Source organism: Sphaerodactylus townsendi, linkage group LG02, assembly GCF_021028975.2.
Source record: "Sphaerodactylus townsendi isolate TG3544 linkage group LG02, MPM_Stown_v2.3, whole genome shotgun sequence".
In the NCBI taxonomy this organism is placed as follows: Eukaryota; Metazoa; Chordata; class Lepidosauria; order Squamata; family Sphaerodactylidae; genus Sphaerodactylus; species Sphaerodactylus townsendi.
In genome coordinates, this window is record NC_059426.1 from 72,746,334 (window position 1) to 72,773,695 (window position 27,362).

The following is a 27,362-nucleotide window of genomic DNA, read 5'->3' on the forward strand; positions in this document are numbered from 1 at the left end:
TTTTCTCTTGGACTACTTTATTTGGTAAAATTCCAAAACCAACAAACAGAAAAAATCATTTTGGAGTCCCTTCTTCCTGAATGGGCAGCAAGGCCTGGGGATAGAAAGGCCTTCCACCCACTTGGGTTCCTCACCCAGACAGGCACCTCCAATAAGCCTGAGCAGGCACCATTTACCGTCTCCCCCACAGCAGACACAGCCATCTAGCCACACCTCATCCAAACAGAAGAGGAAAAAAAGACTTCCACTTCAAACACAAGGAGAAAAAATCCAAACAAAGATACTGAAAGACAACAGTGAATGAGTTGTGGGAAGAGTCTAGGTAAGGGATGCACCTTTGCCAACTTCTGGCTGTTACAAGGAACAGGACTGGGTTGGCAGATGAGAGCCATAGGATTGGTGAGTCCAAGCAGAAGGTAACGACATCAGTGGCCATCACTGCATCCACAAGTCCCTTGTGAGATGGCTCAGTTCAGATCCCCCACTTTCACCTAGGCACATCGCTATGGCCTCTAGTGCAACTAGCTAGGGGACCCCAGCAGCAAGTGGGAAAGATTCCATAGGCTGACATGGAGGAAGGTGCTAGGGAAAATCTCCTCATCCAGCTAGTGGATACGGGTGAGTTCCTCCACAATCTTGATCAAATCATCCACTGTGGCCTCCCTTTTCATCCCACTGCCGTCATCGATCTGAAACAGGAAAATGAGAAGCAGTCACTCTGCAGAAAACACTGATGAGAGTTGTGCCCTTCTTCTTAGTTGCTTGTCTTGAGAAGGGCTTGCCTCAAAATCTTCTCCTAAAGAACTACTTTTCCCAACTTACCTGTAAGTTAGCCACCACCTCCTGCATTTTGGGTCGACTGATGTCTAGAAAGCTTTCAATCAAGTCTCCATCAATGAACCCAGTGGCTAGCTCTGTCTTGCGTTCTGTATGAAATGATCTCCAAGTGCAATTAAGAGTCAAGGAAACAAACCTTATAACTACACCAGCCTTAGATTTCCCTCTCAAGATCCAATGAATCTCATATCTTCCACATGCAACAGTACCACCAACTTCCAAAACATGACAGCACTTTAACAACATTCATTCACCCATCTATAAAATTAGGCTGTAGATTTTTAAGGGCAGGAGTGGCATCTTTATGTCCATTTTACTAGGCAGCAGATAAATAACAGGAATGGTCTATCACAGTGGTGGCGAACCCATGGCACGGGTGCCAGAGGTGGCACTCAGAGCCCTCTCTGTGGGCACGCATACACAGAGTTCATCATGTGGGGGGGAAATCACCCCTCCCACACACACACATATCTAGGCTGGCCTGGGCCCCTGGACTTGATGTGCATGCACCTCAGTGAGCAGGGACAACTCGGCTGGTGGGCCTGGTGCCTGAGGGGAGGTGGGGGTGGGGGTGGGCAGAGATGCTAGAGAGGCGCAGAGCGGCGCATGTGGAACTTGCTGGAGGCTACAGCAGGCTGGCCCCTGCTCGAGGGGGTTATTCAGGTTAAATTGCCGTGTTGGCACTTTGGGAGACATAAGTGGGTTTTGGGTTGCAATTTGGGCACTCGATCTTGAAAAGGTTCGCCATCACTGGTCTATCAGAAAGAAGACATACAGAGTAACTGCATTGTTCTGAAACAAGAGTTGAGTTCAGAGTTGATAATTGGGAGATATGGAATAACACTGCACAGGAAAGTCTAGTTCCAGGTGTAATGTACCATGTAACAGCCCTTTCTGTCACCTCCCCAGAGCATGCTGCAAAGAAACATAATGAACAATTATGGAAATACACTTGAAAATGTCCTGTGATGGCACTGTTTTCAAGGGAACTGCCACCCTGGGATGGCTTTTTCAAAACGTTTCCCCTATCCTGTCTTAAGCAGGTACACACTGAGTGTTTTTGCTCTTTTGGGAAGATGCAAAATTGATTTCCTGCACAAAGGGATGAGAGGCAGTAACACTTTACATGTGTGTTATACATGTTGGCCTGGATCTAGTGATGCACAAGCAGAGACATAAACTGAACGCTTTCCTCCCTCCCCATAATAGTATCCAGAAACTGGTTGCACTAGATCTTGTGCAAGCAGAAACACAAGTAGGGATAGAGTAAGTCTGATAGTGCAAGTGGCTACCATACTTCTTCCACTTGTGTTTTTCGCTTGTGCAAGAGTTCAAGCACAAGTGGAAAGTCTGGCCTGAGTGCTGAAGTACACTTTTAATGCAGAACACTTTGGATAAAGTGAGCCGAGTTTATGAAGCAACATGCAAAATCCCAGAGGAATTTTTGTGCTCATCTACTGCAGTAAACAGGAATCTTATGGCACATTAAAGCCAAACGTAATTTTAGTCTAGCATAAATTTTTGTGCACTAGAATCCATTTCATCAGATCTGAGAAAGTGAGCTGAAGTCCATGAAAATTTATGCTAAAATAAAATGTGTTAGCCCTTTTAAAATTCCATAAGATTCCTATTTCACCCTTGCCTTTCTTGATATCTCTGCTTTACAATATGGGTAAAGGCTCCTTTTTTCCGAACTGCAGATACTCTTGTGTCTTGAGTGGTTTACTTAGCTTTTGGTCTTCTCTGCCAAGTCACTCATCAATATTTTTCCTGGACACTTTTGGCCCATCAAAGCCCTGCAGGAGTCAGTTCTTAGATTTTTATAATCTCCCTGTAGATCATTCTTATTTTAATTGACATTATCGGATTTAAACTGATGATATTGTATTCAAATGTATAATTCAGTTCCTGGTATATCTTTCATGGATTTTTAAACATGGTCTAATTTTCCTTGGATTATGAAAAATCCTTTAAATTTCATTTAGCATGGACAAAAGTGTGACTTTCTGTTCATATCCTGTCTTAGTCATTTTTAGTATCAGTGGTAGACCTTTCAATTTCTCATGCAGTGTATTTCTCTGGCTGAAATGTGAAATGCACAACTCATTTAGAATTTTAATCTCTACCCTCAGCTCTGTGTACAAATCTGAAGGAAAGTAACCGGTCTCTTCAAAAATATCTCTGCACCATGCTTAGTGTTTTAAAGCATTCCAATATGTTAAACTAGATGACACTAGGAAGGGAAAGGATATAAGGAATGTTCAATTTTTCCCACACTTTTGATGACTTTATTGAGTCTGTTCTGAAGATCAAGCAGGAGGTTATACCAGCTTTCTGACAGTGAAGTCACCAATCCTACAAAAGATAAGCAGAACTGTTTCAAGCAATGTTCAACTGCTACCATTTAAGAGTTTGCTATTGCCAGTCTTGGAAGATGCTATTGTACCTCAGGGTGCACTGAGAGACAAGGTTTTCCATCCACATGTTCCTCCCAGAATCTGCTGCTCAAGCTCCTTTGCTTTTCCACCACCTCCAGGTTAACAGCGCCCCCTTAACCCCTGGCATATTTTCATACTCACAAGCAGTGGCAAGCCTGTTTCAAGGAAAGATGGCAGAAGTCTTACCAATCATTCCATTGACTGTGCCAAAGAGCACCGAGCCCTGTGTTGGTGTGGATGTTTCACCCAGATTCTGCATGACCAGGGACCCATGACAAAAGACGTTGACAAACTCGCCCAGATGGAACAGCCCCAACTCCTGAAGATGCTGGCGTTCCTCATCAGTTGTGGCCGCACTGCAACACAGAAAGTCTAGTGGGCAAAAAAAATGGAGATAATTCTCTCCCACTGCTCCATTCTGTTGTGGATGTCTTGTGTCTACTCTGTCTTATGGAAGAAACTTACCTGTCCTTCTGACACACAAACAAGTTAAATGCATTCTCTGCCCCCAGGAAGTTGTCATCATCCAAAATCTCTACCGCACTCATCCAATTTGGATTAAAGTCTCGAGCAATCTGAAATGGAGGATAAATAGCCCTATAATAGAATGCACCAATCTATCTGGAGGTTCTCACTGCAAGAGCCTTTGTATTTCTGTGCTCCAGTTCTGCTTTGGGATCTCTCTCATTCAGAAAGATAACTAATTACGAAAGAGGCAGAATGACAGACCTGATAGAAAAGAATCACATGTTGTTGTTTTTTAAAAGCACTCATGTACATCTTGTGCTATGGTTCCGTCTCTGCATAGTTAAGAGTCTATTGTCTTGAGCAGAAGAGTAAGATGTCTAGGCAACTGTAAAGCTTGCTAGATTATTCATCTCAGAAAATTCAAGAATGATCACACTACAATGTTAATTAATCCAGAACATCATTCCCTTCTCCATGATGATGCCATTTGTATCCAAGCCCAGAATCCAAATTGGCTTTAATGTAGTATAAAGGTGAACATGCCTGAGACATTTGGTACCTGAAGTGGAAAATATAAATAGTTCTCCCATCTCTAAAGTATGACTTATAAATAAAACAACTGACAGTTCACTATCCTTTAATGGCATACAAAATTTGCAGCCTCAGACAGTCACCTTCACGCTACTAAAGGTAGGATGGTCCCTAAAGAGGGTTTAATAAGACATTTACAGGTGTACCTTTACTGTGTCATATGATAATATGCTGTACAGAATGTTATTTCTGCACTAAAAGTCAAGACTGATTAGAAAACAAGAAAAAAAAACCCCAGTTCTATATTCCCATCAAGCACCCCAAACTGAAGCATCAGTTAAGGTAAACGCACTGATACCTCTTCAAAGTTGCCTTCCATGGGCTTGTAAGCAAGCAAAAGGACAGAGCGCATCAGATCTCCAACTAAGATGAAGTCGCCCTTTGTCTTTACGTAGAGTGCCATGATATTGTTATAATGATTGCATTCTGTGCGAAGCTCTTTCTCTGCTGTCCACTCATACAGCCGCACCTGGTGGGAGAGACTTATAAGGTCCAAGACAAAACAGACTATAACACCAGTGCATCCAAAATACTCACACTTTCACCCAGTGTGCTAATCACGTCAGCTCTGCAGAACACCAGTGGAGAAGCTTCTGGAAGCCTTACCGTGCTATTTATGCTCGCTAGAAGTTTTCCATTGAATTCCACCATGGAATAAACAGCTCCCTTCACTTCTTTCTCAGCCAAGCTCTGCAATTTGCCTAGAATACACATCAATACAACAAACTTTGAAAATACACACACTCCACATTCTTCGTGAAGCAGGAAGCAAGGGTGACCAGAGGCAGGTTAGAAGTGCCCTTGGGATTGAGGACAAGTTGCAACAAATGTGTGCCATTTAGGAAAACTGTGACATAATCTTCCCTATATGCTTCTTTTTCTGCTCTGCAGCTGATATAAGGCAGTTCTTAACATGCTGAGGCTTTTAGAGCAGAGGAGACTTGGAGCAATCCTATCTCATGAGTACACAACAGTGCTCAGAAAAAATTATGACTTTAAAGGAAGCAAAAACTGCAATGTTAATGATGACCACAGATCTGCCTGCCAGAGGAGGCATTACTGTTGTTTGCACTGCTCTATTTTTGAATGTTCAGGATGGCCTTTTCAAAAAGGACACAGAGTTGAGTCATTTGCAGCACTTGCTGTAGAATTATACTGTTTGTACTGCATCCATTTATAATTTTTGGTTTCCAGTTGGTGTATTGTCTGTGATATACCTTATACTGTTTTCTTTATTCCTTTATTTGTTCTCATTTTGTAATATGCTTAGCATCTCAGTGAGAAAGGCAAGCTGTTAGTACAAGAAATAAACATGTGGAACTGGATTTCACATTTCCCACTCTTACCATCAGAATAATGAAACACCACAATCCGGCCTTGCTTGGGTTCAGCTTCATCGGGATAAACCATGGCGGTGCCCACAATAAAATAAGTGTTGGGATCTTTACCCAGTTTGCAAGAGACCAGGCTTAGTGCATACTCATTCTGCAGAAACTGGTGAGCATGAAGCACTAAGGGCAAAAAAAAAACAGAGGGGCAAAAAAAAGAGAGAAACTATTCAGAACTCTGCAAAGGATATTTTCCAACGTGCCGAAGAGTTAAATGTGCAGCAACCACAAATAACAGAACAGAGGCCACCCTACAACACATGTTTACAATTCATGGGTCTCCATGCCAACATATATGCCCCTTCCCCCTCCCCCCCAATCTATCTTCCACCCTTCAGTGCCTCCCATAAGAAGCAAAACGCAGCCCAAAGAGTTGCACCTTCAAATGTGTGCTGATCTATAATGAGCAGGTTGTGCACCTCTACCTCTTCACCAAAAGATGTCTCATGTGGAGCTGTGCTGCTTGAGAATAACTTGCTGGAGCTCACACTGCTGGAAAGAGCCTGGAACATGAAGAGAAAGGTTATTCCTTCAATGGGTCCTGAAGGTACCAAGAAGGGCAAGAAAGTAAACAGGAAATACACGTCCAGGGGGAGGAAATAATCAAGCCCCACTGAATGGGGCCACTCCATTATATGTCCTCCAAATACCAAAGGAACAAGAACATTTGTATAAGACCAGTATTTGCCAAGTTCATAAACATTAATTCCATATTGAGATTGAGGAAAAGGAAACAATGGAACGGATTTGGGAAGAACAGAATGAATAGAATTTTATCATTACGGTCAAAGACCAGTCCTTAAAAGTTTCTAAAAGGAGCAGCAGTGGCGTAGTGGTTAAGAGCAGGTGAATTCTAATCTGGAGGAACCGGGTTTGATTCCCCGCTCTGCCGCTTGAGCTGTGGAGGCTTATCTGGGGAATTCAGATTAGCCTGTGCACTCCCATACACACCAGCTGGGTGACCTTGGGCTAGTCACAGCTTTTCGGAGCTCTCTCAGCCCCACCCACCTCACAGGGTGTTTGTTGTGAGGGGGGAAGGGCAAGGAGATTGTAAGCCCCTTTGAGTCTCCTACAGGAGAGAAAAGGGAGATATAAATCCAAACTCTTCTTCTTCTTCTTCATCATTTCGTCCATAAAATACCTATATACAAATCCGATGTAACTAGGATTTGGGAAGAATATGTTGGCTATGGCACAATTAAGAAACAGATCAGTACTGCTAGGTTTCTTAGTGACTGTTTATTGAAGAGACATTTGGAACACAGCATAGAAGAGACAAATGGCAAAATGAACCTAGAATCTCCTCATAATAGGAGATGGAGAAGTTTATGAGCCCTAGAAAATGAAGGGAACAGGAATTTCAGTAATTGAGGGTCTCCACAGTGTGGCTAGACTGAAGACCACCATGGAGTGACAGTTATCTCATCCTAAGGCAGGAGAACCACACATTCTGCACCTAAGGATCACAACATCAGACAAGAGTTGGAAGAGTCTAGTTCCCTAATAATGGTCAATCATAGGGAAATCACAGTTGCAGGAGCCATGTTACTGCTTGTACAGCACCCCAAATCCATATAAATTCAAGGGGTTTCCTTTCACCTGGGTGCTTGCACTGGGCCTCAGTGCAGTGGTACCTCCGCTGGAATCCTGAACTTCAATGCGACTGGAGAGCACTCCAAAACACTGAGATACTTCCTGATAGCAGATTTTCCTGAACAGCAAAAACATACACACAGGTAAGTACCAAGACAGTGAACTAGACTCACACCAGTGGCTTTTCAGTAAATGAGTTTCAAAAAGAGTTTCAAGAGAATATTTCTCATCCCAAGTCCTCTCCTGCAAGAGCTCCTAAGTAAGAGACCGATCTACCACTTTCCAAGCACTAGAAAAGGCAAAAGGAAGAGGAGGCTTCCAGAGATAATGTGGATAATATATATCTCCAGTTAACCTATGGCACTGTGATTGGCCTGATGACAAGACAGTAACAGGTTTGTGCTCAGCTCACCTGGGTGACTCATACAGAGGGACAGTGCGGATATGCAGCTTCTGAATCTCATCAATGGTGCCGATTGTCAAAGTGCTGTTATTGGCCAAAGCCAGGCTATAAAAATAAGGACAAACAAATATTTCAAAGAAAGAAAGGAAATCTCCCCCCATCAACCCTCCTCATACAATGTCTTCTACCTCCAAAATTCCTACCCATATAACTAAAGCAATGAGAGGAACACACAGGTCAAGAAAGGCATTAATATCTTGCTTACTCCATATACTATGCTGGATATAAGTAAAAATGCAAGCAACAGATAAGCAGAAACAGATGTATATTCTGAACAAGTATCATGTCTTGCAGAGGAGGGATTCTCTATGAGGACACAGTTGCATAGAGATATTTACAGCACCAGGAGTGGAAGATACTTCTGTGTATGGTTGTGAAAGAGAATCCATGTGCTGACATTACAAACCAGCCTGCGCATGATAGAAGGATTACTTACTACAAAGAGTGTGGTGTTTGTGTTTATGACATAGCTAGTTGCTCCAATCAGTCTATTTGCTCTAATCCGTCTGCTTGCTCCGGTCAGTCTCCTCCAGCTCCTCTCTAAAAAGAATCCTTTTTAGCTTCCTATCATCGCCTGACAAAGTTTCTGCTTTGAGGATCAGTCACTTGAGAAAGGACCTCCTCACTGCCAGTCTAAACTGTCTTTCAGAAAACTGTCTTTTGACTCCCGTACAACAATTATTCTCCATATCATATTCTTCCTGCTCTTAAGGAAAAAAAGTTTCTGAACAATCAGTCTCATTGTGGAATTAAATACCAGAAACAATGGCTGCTTTGTTTTATCCTCATGACTGGCCATCATCCATTAACTTAGAGGTTCACCGTGAGTGCCAGGATCACTCAACATAATCTTGGACTTCAGCTTTACTGAGTTTGGGTAAGGTATAGGATGCTACATCATAAAAATGCAAACCACCTATCTCAGAATGGAGAGTAATAGTTTCTGAATAATTTTGTATCTTATGGGGGAAGGAATGTAGCAGGAAGAATACTTCCTATGTAGAGGCAGAACAAATGAGAAAGGGATGCATTCTGCTTCTGACAATGGTTTTCTGAAGATGATTTAGGCTGGCAGTGTGGAGACCTTCCGCCCCTCCTTGCCAAGTATTCCTTCAACATGAACAGGACCAATTTATCAGAGGAACCAGAGAAGAAAGCCAGTGATATACAGTTTCTCCTCAGAATATTATGTTTTGCAGCTATCGTTTTGATACTGGCCTTGTAAGTAAATAGCTTCTTGTCACTTCTACATGGGCTGACAGACTGCCTAGGTTCATTTCCAGAAGTCAGAATGTGTTATCTAAGCTCACAACACTATGACATTTCACAAGAAAATGGAAGCTCCTACATGAAAAGAACAGCAGAGGTAGAAGCTGCTATGCTCTATCAACAGCAAGGAAATCAAAGAGGAGCAACAAAATACGCTCACCTGTCAGGATATCCATCTGAGTTGAGAGGACACATGTAGTTCACCTCCTTAAGATTAACATTAGAGAAAACTAGTTTGTGATTGCTGCTGTAAATCACAGTTGGGCGGTCAGAGCAAGCAAATACATTGGTGGTGGAAAGGGAACGAAACGTCCTTAGAACAGTGGGCTGGGTCCCCAAAGTTACTTTCTTACGGTCACTCAGCAAACCTGGTGTGGAAAAGTAAAAACATCAGGGGTTACCTGGGTTGATCTGAAACCTTCCATGCTAGCCTAGATAAGGGCCTCCATCTTAAAATAAAATGGGATTCTGAGTGGAGTCTTTGATGTGCTACACATGAGGCCATTGTCCAAAAAATAACAGTATGTTTTGAGTTTTGAATGACACAGCTCCAGTTTCAGAAACAAGCAAAACAACCTGAAGAGAAGCCAGCCATGTGTACCCAACAGTGCTCTCTAGTGGATTTTTTAATGTAAAGCAGGTTTTACAGAAAAATGCCTACTGAATATCACTTTTGGATAAGAATGAATTATTGGACTTCCAAGTGGTTTTATTTATCTTTTGCAAGCAGACAATAAGGCTTTACTGTCTTGTTGGCTGATGCCCAGGACAGATAGGACTATTACAGGGACTCTGACTTTGCATGATCACACCCTACTCATCCTGAATTAGTCAACTCACTTAAATCAGCTTCCGGAAGATGCCGGAACTGTATATATGGTGAAAAAAATCAACTGTCCCTCCATAAACATGTCACTCTAGACTCTAAGGTACCCTTAGCCCAGGCATTCAGATGTTGTCTGGTCCACTCATTACTGGGCGACTGCACCATATACAATCCCACTACATCAGGTAGCCAGAGAACTAGGGATGGTTTTCCTACCCATTCCCATCCCACTCACAAGCCAACAAGAAAAAGCAGGAATGGGAATTGATTACAGAGCTACCAGTGCTTATGTGCTACCTGAAAACAGCTGAAAAACAACATGATTTCCATATTGGCTCACTCTCCAGTGCAAAACCTTCTCATTCAAGAGGCACCACAAAGAGACATGGGGGGTAACAGCCTCTTTATATATACAAAATTATTGGTTAGAATAAGTCCAACATATCCTGATTTTGTTGGGAACGATCAAAAATGCCCAAATGCTTATTGGTTCTCAGCAAGCCCGGTATGGAGAATAAAAGGAAACTATAGCTCACCTGTCTCAATATTCAGCCCAAAATAGAAGAGTGCCCCATCCCCCAGGGCACACAGAAGGTAATGGCTACTCTCAAAGGTGGTCATCAGAATGGATCGTGGAATAATCTCTGAAGGGAGGAGGAAAAAAATTAGTCAACATCGCCCCTAACGATATTCAGCCTTCTCAACACGGAACATATGCGAGCAAGCATACCTCCTCCCAACATCTCCTTGTGTAGCAGGTCAAATGAGGGCAGCTTAAGAATGTGGGCTGAAATGTCAGTCCAGAGGCCAATGGCACACAGAGGGGACATGCCACTGGTGTCCCCCAAAGGAGTGATGTCCAGGCAGGCCACCTCATGTTCCATCTCTGTGCAACTGACAAGGAAGAAACATGTCAGTATTACTGAAAGGCACATGACTTGCCCCAAGATGTCCCACAGCAGGGGGCTTACGCACCTTATCTGCTTCAGTTCCCGAGGGTGGATCTCTAGATAGTACAGCACTCTCCCCACAGCCACCACCACCTGACAGCTGTTACAAGAAGCCACGCTGATGTTCTTCCCATTGGGTTCTTTCCACTCGCTGACAAGGGCCTTGGGCTCCTGACTGACGAGGCGCACTGAGGCAGATGTGATCTACAGAGAGAACACAAGCTGGTATTTCCTCTTCACTCAAAGGGAACTTGTTCTTTGAACATCTGTCTACATGTGCCAGACTTGCTGTACTTCAGTCCCGACAAGATACCATACTTCCCAGGTCTCCTTTTACTCCAGATTCATTTCTTACCTGGATTAATTGCTGATGGGCCACATTGCCACAGAAGAAAGTTTGTTGATCATCCACAAATCCTGTCAGTTCAGTTTCTTCTACTTCCTCCCCATTCAACATCAAAACCCTACAGAATACATAAAGACGGTATCAGTTACCCTAACAAACCATGTAGTTTTCAGGATCACATGCAATTTGATAAGTGACTGCTGTCCTCCTACCTGGTCTGGCCCACAAAGGACAGCACTAAAGTGTTATCGGTTTCACGGTGGGAATCTGATCTCAGAGGCCACAATCCTGTACAGCAAAAAAACAAAACAAAAGTAACAGAATGTTTAGGCAAGAAACATCCTCCAAAATCCAGATCCATAAAAAAATCCCTAAAGTATCCACAAAAAATGAACTCCCTCATTCCTTTTCTTTCAGGGGCCCTGGAGACAATACACGCCGTACTAAAAATTCTCAAATTCACAGAATAAGTTACACAAATAAATAAGAACATGCCCAGATATTCTGTTTAAGTAATTCTGATTCCCAAAGTTGGATTTTCAAATAATATATAACTTTCACTGAGTAAAGAACACAATGACCGAAGGGAAAGAAAGAGGAAAGTATAGCAATGGGAAAAACAAATTGGCTGTAAAGGTTGGAAGAACTGAAAAAAAATATCAAATGTTGTACTGATCCATACTTGTACTGACTCCCTAGTTTTTTAGTTGATGTTGAAATACTATGTGAATTGCTAGGGAAAACTTGTACAACTTCCAGTGATGTCTAAACCTTTATGTAACACGGCCTTTAGTTTTCTAGACAAGCATGAGAGCTAAAATCTCATTTTAAAGTGGAAAAAGCTCACTCACAAAATTCCATACAAGACAATCTTGGCAAGTGGATTGAAACCCAAGCTGCTTTCAACATACATTAATGCCACTGAAGACAGAGACAAAAATATGGCAGGCAGACCTTTAATCCCTGGAAGATCAATGCTGGCATGTTCATGAATTCCAATTCCATTCCGGATGATCCTCAGAGAACCCTCTTTATAGGCACCGGAGCATGTAACCAGCTATGGAAAGTGCAAACAACCATTAGCACTCTCTTCAAGAAGGTAACAGATATCTAGAAATATTTTTGCATTCAAATTGGGGATATCAGTTAAAACAAGATTCCAGTATCTGAAAATTAAAAACCTTGTCAATAAAACCACCAGAATTCTTTATCTTTATTTTTATTAACCTTTAATAGGCATAAAAACCCACCAGAATTCATGATCTGAATAGTTCACTTAACTCAATGGAGAACTGATTATAGATAATCCACTTAATTAAAAAAGCATCTTGTTCAAAAATATAAATTACTACAATACAGAGAGATTCTTAACCACTACATCATGCTGGAATAACTATTTTACACTAGATTTTTCTGAAATTAGGCTACCTTATCTCCCATCCCTGTGAAAGGTTTCAGACAGGGGCGTATAGGGGGAAATGGAGCGCCACCACACTGCACCTGGGGGTGGGGTTTCGCCCCTGAACCACATCCCCCTTCCCTCGGGCTCCTGAAGCCCGGCAGCCCAGCTTCTGCCCTCCCTTCTGGGGAGAGAAGAGACTGCCTTCTTCCATCCTCTGAGAGGTGCTTTTATAAACACTGAGGCCGGGGGCGGGGCTTGGGGGAGGGCCTGCCCCCAAGCTCCGCCACTGGCCTCAGTGCTTATAAAAGCACCTCTTGGAGGATGGCAATCTCTTCTGCTATTCCCAGAAGGGAGGGCAGAAGCCGGGCTGCGGGGGGTGGGGGCAGCGTCCTTGGCCCCACCCATGTCCATGACGATGTGGGCAAGGCCAAGGGAACCCGAAGACGGCAAAGCAGCAGGACTTCCTACTGCCGCATCATCTTCACACTGGACCTAGTCACATGGGGGGTCAATTTTGCACCCCCCCATGTGACCAGATTAGTGATGCCTGGGGACAGGGTGTACCCCTGATACCTGGGCAGATATGCCACTGGTTTCAGACTGATGGGAGAAATTGTCTTGATTCTGTGATGCAATCTTTTGCCAGAGACTCTAATGTTAAAGTTTAACAATTAATTCACTGTAACTATATATCAACTCCCACAGCTAAATAATCTTTTCTTGTGAGCATGCCTGCTATTTTGCCATCTTCTTCAAGCAGTGATCCTATCATGTCCCTTTTCTTCTTTCTGCTACAGACATAACCAAAAAAGCATTTTTAATTGTTGTCCTCATGTTGCCTCTTCTACCTTCTGCCCCATGAAACTGTCTGCAAGGAATTTGTTGGACCTTGTAGTCTTGGCAGAGTTTGACTCCCAACAAATATCAGGATGACTAAAATCTCACATTACTACTACCACTACTACTCTCCTTTGTGAAACTTTGGTAATCTATTCTAGGAAAGCACCATCCAGTTCTTTAGTCTGGCGCGTGTGTGCGATTGACCCCCACAATGAGATCACTGTTGTTTCTCTCCTCAATTTTTACCCAAATGCTCTCAACCTGGCTTCCAGGATTTAAGACATGGCCTCTTTTACTGCAACAGGTTATATCCCACAACTATTACATTGCAATATATTACATGCTGTTAGTCAAAAACTGGAAGCAATACATTATGCCAACTTCTGACTGAGGATGAAGTAAGCATTATGAATAGATTTTCTATGTTAAAACAAGAAAATAAAAACAACAATTATCAGAAGCTTTTTGTGCAAGGTTGGTCTACATTTATTGATTTCTGAAATTAAAAACTTTCCTTTAGAATCTGTAAAAAATGAAGTTTTGAATTGGATGTAATAACTTGTGAGAGTGTAGGAAAACAAGAAGGCTTAAAAGGAATATTGCCTAATAGAAGAAATTGTGTATGGTGGTGGTGAATTGAATTTTGGGAGCTACGTATCAGATTTTTACAATCTTAATGATGACATTTTTGTAAATGTGTAACTGTTTGTCAAAGTGGATGACATTAAATAAATCTAATGACGTTCTTGAAGATGGCAAATGTTTTCCACACACTTAGAGGCAGGGAAATGAAATGCTTGCAGATGATACCCTACAACCCCATTCTCCCAACCCTGTGGGAAAGCAAGATTTTTCCAAAAAAAGGTCCAATAGTCACACACAAGAGCCAAGTTAGGCAAAACAGCCTTTCTCCAACTGAAAATTCTCTGAAACACCTCAGATTTTTCATCATACACAGCAAGGGGAATAAGATGATTGAAGTGCTACAATCAGCCATGAAGGTCACTGGATTACCATGAGCCAGTTACTGTCTCAGTCTAGATTGCTTGAAGGGTTGTTATGAAGGACAGCTATACAACTCTTTCAAGGAACAGTACTACAAAAACTAAATGCATGCAAACACATTCCATGAATACGGAAGGAAGGACCAAGTTTACCTGCCCTTGGCCCTGTCTCTCAAGATCTACCACGCACATATCCACGATGGGGCCGAGGTTGGTAAAGGTCTCCATGGCCACCACGTATGAGCCTTGTTCATTACTGTCCACATTGAGCTAGGAATGAAAGAAAGAGGAATAAGCCTTTGAGGAAAAATTACAGAAAAAACACAGGGAAAAAACATTAAACACGTGAGGCTGCCAAAAATACTTAGGCCATTTAAAATATCAGCTTGCAGAAAACAGATTAGCGAATGGCCATGGCTTCAGAGTTAACGAGCATACTGCAGACTGTTCTTTACCTTTACAAGTTGGGAATCGCCCAGCCGAGAGCCAACGAACACAACCCCATTGTCTAGGTAAGTCAGACATTCTGCAATGGATGTCTAGTTGTGGATAAAGGACAAGAAGAGAAAGCCTCGTGTCAGCGCAGGATGGTAATTAGGAACTTGGGCTGGGAAAGGAAAACTTATGTTCAAGACATCACTTGATTACCAAAATCTCCTGGGGGCAAGCTATTCTCATTTTCCAAGCTCTTGCATAGAATGGCACAAAATAAATGTTTTGAATACATTGTAAACAGAATCAAATAAACGTCACAGTTCTGTAAACTGAACATGATAAGAGCGAGATACATGATGAAGAATGATCTATGTTCTTTACGATGAAGATCAATTTCTGGCACATCGATGTCTCAAATCTCAGACAAAAGCATGAAAGGATTTAAATACACTATTTGGATGCAAACCTTTGCCCAATACTGCTAATGGCCACAACAGGGGAAAAAACAGGCAACCTACCACTCATATACTTTGTTTGATTTTATCCCACTCTTCCCAACAAGTCAAGCTCCGAGTGGCTAACAACATTCTATATCAAGAATCATTCTATATCATTCTACACCAGGAAGGGGAGGAGATAAATTTATCTGAAAAAAGAATTGGAGTACACAGAAGTGAGAGTAACCCTGGAATACAAAGGGACCCTTCAAGAGAGCTAAATAACCGAAAGTGTCTATTAGTGAGATCCAAGAATGGGAGACTGGGACAATCACGTGAGGAGAGGAGTAACAGTGTCAAGTATCCCATTAGGGAACAGGCTATATACAGTGGCGGGTGAAAGTCAACTGGGGTGAGAACCTTCTGAAATAAGGCAGGGATTCTGCCTCGGGAGTACTCACAGAAGGAAATCCTCCTGCTGATATGTGAAAGAGGAAAGGTTTTGCCACAGTGCTTTCCACTGAAAACAAAAGTAAAATCTATTAAATTGGTTAATGTTTTCAATATGACAGGAGAACCAAGACAAATCTGAGTTCGTTTGTTTTGCACTCCCCCAGTGGACAATTTCCATGCCTTCAGCTTCCCATTGGCCCTTTCCAATGAGTATTGTCAGCAAATGTCCCAAAGATAGGAGAAAGAATACCTCTCCGAGCAGTTCCACACGCAAGTCCTTCAGGCTGATGCCACCATCCATCAGCTCCTCTTTTTCCAACAGCAGCATGAAGAGGCGGCCTTCCATGTCCCCCAGAAGGTAGCGAGACCCATTTGGATCAACCCGGTTGTGGCACACGATTGTACTTTGCTGTTTCACAGAAAAGGCATTATTCAGAACTCTTCTGAGAAGCAAAATGAAAATTACATTGAACTGACCTCTCTGTAAGCTTTGAATATTTTTAACCTATAAAATGGGGTAATGGACCCCAAAATTCATTTGAGATTTTAAAGGAGGCAGGAAATACAACATTTCATTATTGATTGGCAGTAAAAGAGTCTCTGTGGGATTAAACTATTTTGTTCTGTCAGTGTCAGTATTTACCCTTTAGCCTCTTTGGTATAAGTATTCTTGCTGACATTGATCTAAGTGTGTGTTTTGCCAGTCATAATGTCCTCGTGCATGAGTAACAACCTGGTACTCGTCAAAGCCTCTGTTTTGGCACTTCTGTGACCACAGCTGCTGAGTATTTTTAATGTAGCACTGACTCTGCATTTGAGACAGACCTCTCTGTAATCTGGTGAGTCCTAATAAAAAGTATTATGTAGTGCTATTTTTCAGTCTATCATTACCTGTTCCTGCAAATATTCGTTGTGTTTCTCTATATGCTACTATGTTGTAATAGCAGTTACATCATTCTGTTAGCAACAATGCTTACCAAAATGTCTCAAAATCAATTCTGTAACAGCATGAAAGAGCTTCATGTATACTGCACGACTGACAGACTTTAATTTAAATATTTATATTTACATTACATAATTATATAACTAGAATTTGAGATGGCTTACAATCTGCTATAAAACATAATAAAGATGACTTAAAATGAAAACCCACATCACTAAAATGTCTGCAGCAAATGCCAGTCAAAGAACAGCAGCTACTGGAAATCAAACGATCACTATCCAGAACCAAAAAAACAGCTTTGCAGGGTCCTGGAAACTCAGAAGCAGACAACAGGTAGACTGACGTAAGGAAAGGGTTCTGTAATTAGGAGCCACAGGAGAGAAAGTCTTGCCTGTGGTCAGGGCTGCAGCAAGGGGGAACTGCGCCTGGGGCACGTGTGTATCCTGTGCCCCTGCCACCCCTACCCCCCAGAACACCCCAGCCACGCCCGGTGTGTCGCATGCCCCCCAACCCCCTTGGCACTACGCCACTGCCTGTGGTAATATAACCTTACACTAGAAGATGGAAGGACACAGAGCAGGAGCAGCAGGCAGTTTTTTAAATGGCCTAGGCCAGTGGTGGCGAACCTTTGGCACTCCAGATGTTATGGACTACAATTCCCATCACTGGCCTAGGGTGTTAACAGCATAATGCTTGCAGCAGTAGAGTACACAGTAGTGTCAGCAGCATGCCTTGATGCTCACAAATCTTCCATTTATGCCTGCTGTGCAGTTGTCTGTTCTCTGGCTGCTTCTCTACCATCTGCATCTCCCGTGTATGGCAAAGGCTCATGATCTTTCCCTGATCTTGCCCAGGAGTAGCCTTGAGCATTCTGTCATGGTTGTCTGCGACAAGTGAGCAGCAGAGGCAATTTGGGTAATGTGTTTGGAAGCGCCCTGGGTCCTTCACTGTGCATACAACTTGACAAGAGAAAACATGATTGTAGGGGGATTTGAGCCTGCTTCTGAATGGCCCTCTGGATTGTGTTGTCCTAGGGCTCCTATTAGTCACACCACAACCTACCCCACAGCAAGAGCGAGGCTGTGTTCCCTTTGTTACCTCCCGTATTGTGCACTGCAGACAAGCAGGGCAGGCTAATATCAGGGAGGTATGCTGGAATCAACCTATGCTAGTTAGCTCCTTCTATACTTGGAAAACATAGCAGCCATCATCTACAAGCTGCTGCCTGATTGATGGGTTGTGCTGGAATTGATATAGATCCTGGGGTCATGGCAACACTCTCAGCTCTGTCATGTTGTGTCTTTAAAAAAAAATGTACTTGTCCTCCACCTTACCCCTGGAAACACCATTTTGTGAACCTTTTTCCCCAAAACAGCACAGACATTGATTTCCTTAGTATTAAATCAGTACCATTCCGCGCCCCAGTCTGGCCTTCTTTTTGATTCCTCGGTGATTGGAGCCAATCACAGAATTAATGTGATGACATAATAACAGCAAACCATTAATCAACTTGGCTACACCCTGATTTCACTAAAGGCAAACAACTGATTTAAAGAGTGACAGTCAAGTTTCACAGAGTCAGGGTTGTCGTTTTTTTCGCCCTCAAATTAAGGGTATCACTTGCTAAATGTTCCCATCTACAGAAATCCCAAAAAGTGGGCATCTTCCAAAACAGACAGAAATGTTTGAAAAAGTATCAGTTTACATCAAATAGTGGATGACATTCCCAGGTTTAAACAGAAACAACTCTGAGAGGAAAGCATGCTTGTACCTTGATGATCGGTGGGGCTATCGCCAGGTATTTATCCCCATTGTGGTAGGTAATGGATTCTTGTCCTATGATGATAGCTCCACCAAAAGGCTCAGGCACTGTAAGAAATATTTTGAAAGAAAATAATGTTTCAGAACACACACACACAAAGAATCAACATCCTCCATCCAGGTTTTGTACAGATGTCCTCATAACTGGGTATTTATTTATATTTAAACTCCAGCCTAGCTGTTTTTTGAAGCTCAGTTAATCACACCTGAGTTTTCCCCCAAAAAAGTCTTGTTTCCAGAGAAATTATGCAGCTTTTGAGGAGAGTGAATGTGCACTGAAAACTGAGAAAAGTAAAACACACGAAACAAAGGAATTTTAAAAAGTGAACAGGACCATATGTCAGACTACATAGAATGATATTGCTCTTTCCATCCTCATTTAGAAAAACAAGCAAATCTTTGATTTCTCATCTCATTTACAGCACAATCTTATCCTGCAGCAGTCATTTCTTTTGGATAGAAGTCATTATCCTAGATTTTTAAAAGGCTAGAAAAAATAAATTGCACAATTTGTAGGGCTTTCACAAAGCTACCAGTGAACCCAAATCCCTCCTTCAAAACACAAACCAACAGGCAGCTCAATTGGGGGAGTGGGGAGCAAATCCCTCTCTGGAGCCAATGCACCCCTGCACTGGCGGAAGGGCCCTTTCCACAGACACAAGGGGCAAATGGACCAGCAGAGCGGTAACTTACCTGGGCAGTCAGGCACCATGTGGCTCCACAGCGCCCAACCCAGAAGCTGGCCCTGTCACCCAGCCCTGCCAGCACAAAACACTATGCTGGTGTAGTTGGGGCATACCATGTTTCCCCAAAAATAAGACAGTGTCTTATATTAATTTTTGCACCCAAAGATGTGCTATGTCTTATTTTCAGGGGATGTCTTATTTTTCCTGTGTTCTGTTCATAGGGCATGCTTCCAAACAAAAACTCTTACTTTTGGGGGATGCCTTATATTTCACACTTCAGCAAAACCTCTACTATGTCTTATTTTCAGGGGATGTCTTATATTCAGGAAAACAGGGTATCTTTATTCCACACTATGGGGGATTTCTGCCTTTTAAAAAACTTTTTAGGGCTTCCCATACCATGGGAAAGCCCTCTGGGGAGGGCAAGGTGGTGCCAGAGCAGTGCCATCCCTACCCACCTGACAACTGTGGATTGGGCTATTACTCTTATAGGATTTACTCTTATAGGATCTTTCTAATCTGCTCGAAGTGAGCATCTAAAGGTGACAATTCACTGTAAGTGCTGGCACATTTGGAATTACAGAAGTGGTCTTGCAAATGGCCTGCCTGTTTTGAGTCAGGCACACAGAGGAACTGTCTCTTGATAAAGAGAGGGCAGGATATAGCGTGCAGTGTGTTCATGCAGAATTGTTGCAGATGCATTAAGGCTGCAAGGGAAATATCATCTGTGCGCTCTGCTGACCTGAGGTTGCCCTTTGTTTAACACAGGGCAATACTGACTCAGTTACACACAAGGCTCAGTTCCTCTCTTCCATTTTTAACCTAAAAATGCAGGAGCCCTTGTTAAATAAGAAAGGGGGAAAAACCCCACAGTGCAGCATCCTGGAGCCAGACTCAAAGCAGAACAAGAGGCAAGTCAACTGCTGCATAATATTACCTGTGAAAACCTCCTTCACGCTCATTTGAGCAGACTGCTATAAGTTTACTATGTCATAACAGCTGAAGCATAATGGTGTCATAGAAGCAACAAAAAGGAACTTGGGGTGCCAGGACTTATCCACTGTATTTTACCCTGTGGTGACTGTACCAAAAACCAACTGTTGTTTTTTACCTCTTGGTAGCTGGCAAATATTAATCAGTACCCAGCAATAATTGACTAGGATTCAAACAGTTAGCTAACAGGAGAAAGACATACGGCCAGTTACCAAGAAAGAAGTAAAGCTAATACACATGGAGAACTCAAGAGCAGAAAAGACAGTGATCTGCAATGTCAGTGGCACCCACAGAAAAAGCAGCAGCAGATGCTGCAACATCACTGCAGAAAAGGATATAGACAACACAGAGATAAGGGCAGCAAGCCTGCTCAATAAGGAAATACAGCTACAGCTTTTTTATATCTACGGAGCTCCAGTAGCTATGAGCTAAAACTAACCTGCAATGACCATAGAGGCTTCAGCCTCTACATTCTCTTGTTTCCAGGGTCCCTTGTTAAACTCCTTCTCACGCAAAGACACTTCGTAAGTCTTTACATGCCGGCCCTGAGGATCCTAGAAAGCGGGAAGCAACAAGATCACTGGCATGGACAGTGAGCAGTTCCACAATCGTCTGCATGATGAAATATAAGGCTGATGAGGGAGTGCCAGCCTGAGAAAATGTTAAATAATTTTTCCTCTACTTGAAGACCTCTGGTATTTTTGAAGCTGAAAATGATCCAGACGGTTTAATCCACAGAACAACTGTTCTCTCAACTTGTATACCTACTTTTCCCTCTCCTCCTTCTCAAACCACTATAGCTGCTAAAGTTAATTACTAGCAAAGCTTGTTCTGGGCTGTTGTTTATCAACTTAAATAATTGAAAGACCCTCACAGATGTCTTTGTTCCACAAAACAGCAAATAAAAAATAACCTGATCCTTGTCAGCAAGATTCTTGAACTACTGCAGTTAATGGCAGCTTGGAATATATGCAACTTGAAAGTTAATTTATTTCAACATCTAAGGAATAGGTTTCCATTTCACAGTAAAATGGATGGGTAAACTTGAAGACCCAGAAGTGAGATTACCCAATTCCAACCAAACTCTAGATAGGCAGGATCTTTTCTGCTGATGTAATTTTTGTTAACAAAGTATGTGTGTGTGTGGGGGGGGGGGGGCACCAATTTTCTGGTTTAAGTACTTTAACAATGTGTAGATTCAATCCACATTCTAAAGTGAAATGAAAACTATACTGACCTAGATACAAAGAAGCATACAACTGATTACACATACTTGAGGGAGCTTTAGACTTGTATCTCTCAAGCAACAACCTGCCTTCTGAAATAGTTGAAAGTCTCTCCCCTCCCCCTCAGTTAATATTCTGAGGTTAACAGTCTGACTTCAAGATTGCAGCTCAGAACAAAACAGACCCTTGCTGACTGATTCTAAGGTAAGGAACAGTGCAGAAAAAGTCAAAGCAATGGGTAAAAAATAAAAAAAACAGGTTTGACTGGATCCCTTTCAATAAAGTATGCTTTGAAGACCAGTATCAAGAAAACTACAATTACCAAGTTACCTGATTCTGCTCAGTAAATGCACATGCTAAGTAATATGTGAATTCAAGTCACATGGACTTGAAATACTTCCTGTGGTGATAAGAATACATGAAAATCTTACCCTAGTTCCGTGAATTCATAAAATATCAAAACATCTTAACAAAGCAGATAAAATTCATTTTTCGCTTTACTAAATGGAAAAATTGGTTAGGGTTCAGTTAAATAGTTCATTGGAAGTTAACAATCCTTACTACTTATGCAAGAATGGTATGCTCATTTTCTTTCATAACATGCACAACTTGGATCTGTTCAAACCTGAATCCTTATTAATAATCCATGAAATGAGAGAACTATGGCCTAGGCACCCACCGACACTTCATCTGAATTGGAGATGTGAGATCTAGGCATTTGTTCATATTTTAACTAAATTCTTGGTCAATACCTAAAGGAGCACTCCTTTGCCAACAGCCCAATTGAAACTGAGATATATTTTAAAAGTTATCATTAGAGTTCAGCAGTTGCAAATATACAATTCTTGCACATTATTACACTTATCTAAACTAATATGAACTACCTCAATGACAACATATTGAATTGAGTCCACATAGGGAAAATGTATCATGGTCCAAAATGTTTAAAGCAGCACTGTCACAAAAGCAATACTTTTCAGGGTAGAGGAGAATCTATCAGCATTGTTGAGGTCTATCGTGACCTCAACAATAGTAGCGTGAAGAAGTGATGCTTGCTGCTTATGACAGTGCTTTGAACAATGCAGACACCAAGATATTAGGACCAGTGATAAAGCAGTCATTCAAAGCATAAAGGTCTAACTGATTCAAACAACAACACAGAATAAGACTAAGCATCACTACCATCTCTGCCCAGAATCTTCCTTTCCAACATGGGTACCTGATAAACAAAGCAGATGGTTGGGGCCTGGCACCCATACAGGAACTTGACATCGATGACCTGCAGCTCTTCCAGACGGATGTTAAATGCCTTTAATTCCTTATTTTCCCGCTCCAAAGGAATAACCTTGAAGAGGCCATCATAGAGCCGCAATCCAATCATCCTACATTCAGGGTCAATGATGCCAATTATACCTGTTTCTGAGGGGCGACCAATACGATCCTACAAAGCAGCAAAAAAATTCTTTGTTTCACACACAAAAAAGTTACACAATTGCTATTAAATAAGATTTAGCTATACGAGGTACAGTGCAGGAGTTCATTTATAAAAAAGGTAAAGGTGGCTCCAAGCCCCTGCATGAGAGGTGGTCCAGTTATAGTGGTCCACCCACAAAGATTCATGAATCCAACTAGATTCGTGAGCACTTTTTGGTGTGGTCTAGGAGCCTAAACACATACTCAGTTGAGGCTTCAGTGGAACATGAAACTACTTGAAGCTACCAATAAGGTTGCTGTTCTATGACCACTTCTGATTCGGGGCATAAACCAGTCCGTCCCCCCCTTTACTACAGAGCTGGGTGACCTGAAGGGGGCTAGGAAATGTCTGGAATGACACTGGTGGTGAACTTGTACTCTACCCAATAGATTACATTATACTGAGTCCATTGGATGAACAGGTGGTCCCAGTGACAAAGAAATGTTACTACTTTGCTACTACAGGGATCAGCTAGCTCACAACCATCCTAATTGTCGAAGGCTTTCACGGCCGGATTCTACTGGTTGTGGTGGGTTTTCCGGGCTGTGTGGCCGTGGTCTGGTGGATCTTGTTCCTAACGTTTCGCCTGCACCTGTGGCTGGCATCTTCAGAACTGTATCACAGAAGGAACAGACTTCCCTCTGTGATACACCTCTGAAGATGCCAGCCACAGATGCAGGCGAAACATTAGGAACAAGATCCACCAGACCACGGCCACACAGCCTGGAAAACCTACCACAACCAACCATCCTAATTGTTCAAGATAGCTTGTTGACAGCAAAATCTGGACCATTATTGTATCAGGGAGAGCCAGTTGTGATACCTATGTCAAGTTTTGCCTGATAAAATATTGAGAATACATTCTGACCTGGACATCCGTTGTAACACAGACACACCATAAACAGGATCAATATACCACTTGACCTATTCAAGAATCATCTGCCCAGTTTCCTGATAGATGTCGACAAGATCCTGTGATTGGTGAAGGCCACTACTTTAACTCTGGATCCTTGCCCATCCTGGCTGCTAAAATCATGTAAGGGCCACATCCACAAACCCGTAGTACTTACTATGAATAAGTCACAAACTCAGGGCACCTTTCCTCAACACTCAAACAGATGGTACTTCCACTACTTAAAAAAAACATTCCTACAGGAATATGATGTAGTCAATTATTTCCCAGTCTCCGACCTGCCGTTTTTTGGCAAAGTGATTGAGGAAGCAGTAGAGGACCAACTCCAGGTGTTCTTGGATTACTCATCTGCTCTAGTCCCTTTTATAATGTAGCTTCAGGCTAGGCTAGGATATAGCACAGAGACAGCATTGGCTAGCTTTAATTGATGACCTACATCTGAGTGTAGAGATCCTGAACAACGAACTGCTTGGCTGCTGTGGTAAGTTGGCCAAGAGTGAACAAACTGACACTAAACCCTGAAAAATACCAGTAATACTGTTTGTGGAGGTAGAGGTCTTGAATGACATTATGCTCCCCACTTTTAGTGTTCTGATAGCCTCTGTTGACTCAAATAAGAACCTTGGATTTATATTGGACCCAACTTCATTATCGGAAAAGCAAGTCAGCAGTTCCTATAAAGGCTTTCTGCCAACTCAGACTAGCCTGAAAGAAACACCCTTATCTTAATATAGCTGATCTGGCCACCTGGATCCACAGCACAGTAACAATGAGACTAAACTACTGCAAAACAGTGTACATGGGTTTCACCTCAAAATCAATTTGGAAACTTCAGCTGCTACAAAATGCCACAGCTTAGCTATTATTGGGAGCTAGAGTGATGTAGTGGTTAAGAGCAGTGGACTCCAATCTGATGAACTGGGTTTGATTCCCCATTCCTCTACATGTTGCCTGCTGGGTGACCTTGGGCCAGTCACAGTTCTCACAGAACTCTCTCAGCCCCATCTACCTCACAAGATGCCTGCTGTGGGGAAGGTGATTGTAAGCCACTTTGAGATTCCTTATGGTACAGAAAAAAGGGAACATAAAAATCAACTCTTCTTCCACTTCCATATTGCAGGCAATTCACTGGCTGCCCATCAGTTACTGAGCTCAATTTAAGGTACCAGTTTTCACATATAATGCCTTTCATGTCCTTGGACACCCATGTCTGCCAGAATGTATCTTCTCCTATACTCCACTATGGCAGTTTTGTTCATTAGAGAAGGATATTCTGCAGATGCCAACCTGCAAATGGGCTAAATCACCAATTGCTTTTCCTTATTTTACCTACAAGCAGATCTTCACGCCTCACTCAATCCTTCTCCCCTGCATACATATACATTCTCAAAACAAACACCAGCTTCCCACAAACAGCCATCAATTACATAGTCCAGCTTCACAATTGTCATTTGAATTATACTACAAATGCATGTTTATGCTTGAACACAATGCAATCTACCTTCAGTAGGCCATAGAAAAATCACAAGTAGCACAAAACTATATGAACAAGATACAATGTGAGGACCTGCGCAACCATAATCAATAACCAGCTGCTAAGCATAAAAAGTAAAAAATGCATTATATAAATACATGATTCACATGAGACCTCAAACAAGATACTATCTCTCAGGAAACACTTCCTCACAGAATTGTTGGGAGGATAAAAAAAGTGTGGTGGGGGGGGGGAGTAGCACCATGTTTGGCAAGCTATGCCTCAGATGAAGGACAATACACAAATCAAGTAAGTAAGCAACACACACATATCCAGAAACCAAGGCTCAATGCTCAGGTAAAAACAAAAACCAAAAGTTTACATGCAGAAAACACCGTTACCTAAACTGATCAAACATATTGATAAAATACAGCAGAAGTAAGCATTGCTACTATGTATTGTCCATCAATTTCAGTTTTCTACCACTAGCTCTTTAAAAACTTGAATAACAGATAATATATTCAGAACAGGACAAATAAAATATCACAACATTGTCATCCTACATCACGCTCTATCCAGTGGTGGGATTCAGCAGGTTCACACCAGTTCGGCAGAACCAGTTATTAAAATGGCGCTCGTAAACAACCGGTAGTTAAATTATTTGAATCCCACCACTGGCTCTATCCAAACAAGCCAGTTCCTCCTCTTACCTGCACATTGCCATGGGCACGGGTAATGATATCGATGCTCTCTCCACTTTGTTTATACTCGAGAATGCAAGCATTATACTTTGCTGTTAGAATGAAGAGCAAATCCTTGCTTTCTCCCTTAAAAATAGAATTAAAAAGAGTTCATGAACATTTCATACAGAAGAAATCCACTCAACTATCTTAGCTTCCCTAGCCTCAAACAGAACATATCCAGAACAGTGAAATTAAAAAAAAACAGTGCAGCAGCTAAAGTGCCAGACTAGGTGATAAGAGACCAGGTTGAAATGTCCATTTTTGTCATGAAAGATTTCTGGGTGACCTTGGGCCAATTATTCTTCCTCAGATTAGCTTGTTTCATTATGCCGTTGTGATGATAAAATGGAGGTAGAGAAAATGATTTAGACTGCTTTGAGCTCCTTGAAAGAATGGCATAAAGGCACAGGCACACTCTTGCAACCAAATCAAACAAATGCACAAGGGCAGCAGGAAAATTTCCAGTCCATGGCCAAGCATCAGCATCACCAGCTCACAACCATTCTATGTCAACCTATCCAATAGTCGTGAAAACAGCTCTTTTCAAACAACGGCCAAATTAAAGTCTTCTTTCAACCACAGTGGTTCTAACCCCTCCTTACTTTTCAACATACCCCAAGCATGTGCATGGGAACAGGACTACTTACAACACAGTAGGCAAAAAAACTCGCATTTCATACTTCAGGAGCACATCAAAAAGAAACACACATTGGGTCTGGGGGAGAAAAAAACCTTCTTGAGCCCCATATGCTCAACCACCCCCACCTCCAGGACAAGATGTACAGTACAAGGCAATGTTGTGCATCCTTTGAGGAGGAGGAGACGCACCTTGGGTCGGAAAAGCTCCATGACTGCGATTTTGCCATACATGCCCACCTCCTTCACGGGCCGCAACCCTTCTGCCGTGACCACGTAGATCTCCAGGCGGGTGTTCTTGGCAATCAGCAAGTTCAGGTCCTCGGCAGAGGTAAAGTGACCTGGGATGGAAAAAGAGCATCTCGGGGCTACAGAGAGGACTGACTGTGTGCACAGCTACAGTTCCAACCCCCCCCCCCCCCCGTTCACCTTCTTCTTCTCCTCCTCCTCCCGCCACCACGGGCAGGCCCCCTTCCACCTATCACGGGAATGCCCCTCCCTCTGTCATTACCGGTGACGCAACCGTTGACGGCCGTGGGCTTCTGTGCCGTCACGACGTAATTGCACGACATGATGGTTGTGGGGAGCAGGACAGATGAAGAGAAACGGAAAGGGGGGAAGGAAGAAGGGGTAGAAGCGGGCTCGATGGCCACTGCCGCCTCCGATACCAGCGAGAATCCCCCGCCACCAGAGCGTCCGCTCCACGTGGGGCA

The 27,362-nt window shown here is 42.5% G+C and overlaps 1 protein-coding gene across 1 annotated transcript; it reads right to left on the reverse strand.

The window, feature by feature from the left end:
- Positions 1-27,361, reverse strand: DDB1 (damage specific DNA binding protein 1). The gene is made up of 27 exons (XM_048485514.1): positions 27,161-27,361; positions 26,842-26,990; positions 25,981-26,097; positions 22,629-22,850; positions 20,623-20,737; positions 18,455-18,552; positions 15,991-16,149; positions 14,871-14,954; positions 14,569-14,685; positions 12,124-12,226; positions 11,382-11,457; positions 11,179-11,287; positions 10,849-11,027; positions 10,604-10,767; positions 10,410-10,517; positions 9,208-9,415; positions 7,728-7,823; positions 7,322-7,433; positions 6,102-6,225; positions 5,681-5,845; positions 4,941-5,035; positions 4,633-4,803; positions 3,741-3,850; positions 3,462-3,631; positions 3,090-3,192; positions 823-946; positions 1-689 (listed from the first exon to the last, which is right to left on the reverse strand). The coding sequence occupies exons 1-27, from the start codon at positions 27,219-27,221 to the stop codon at positions 606-608; spliced, it is 3,423 nt and encodes a 1,140-aa protein (XP_048341471.1). The 5' UTR covers positions 27,222-27,361; the 3' UTR covers positions 1-605.
- Between the last annotated feature and the right edge of the window lies 1 nt (position 27,362).

Bases quoted from the DNA above. Each gene is read 5' to 3' on its own strand.
- DDB1 (XM_048485514.1), bottom strand. From the start codon at position 27,221: ATGTCGTGCAATTACGTCGTGACGGCACAGAAGCCCACGGCCGTCAAC. The intron at 12,227-14,568 runs GTAAACTTGGTC...CACTTTCCATAG, and splicing joins AGAGACAGGGCCAAGGGCAG to CTGGTTACATGCTCCGGTGC. The intron at 4,804-4,940 runs GTAAGGCTTCCA...CTCTCCCACCAG, and splicing joins TAGCGAGCATAAATAGCACG to GTGCGGCTGTATGAGTGGAC.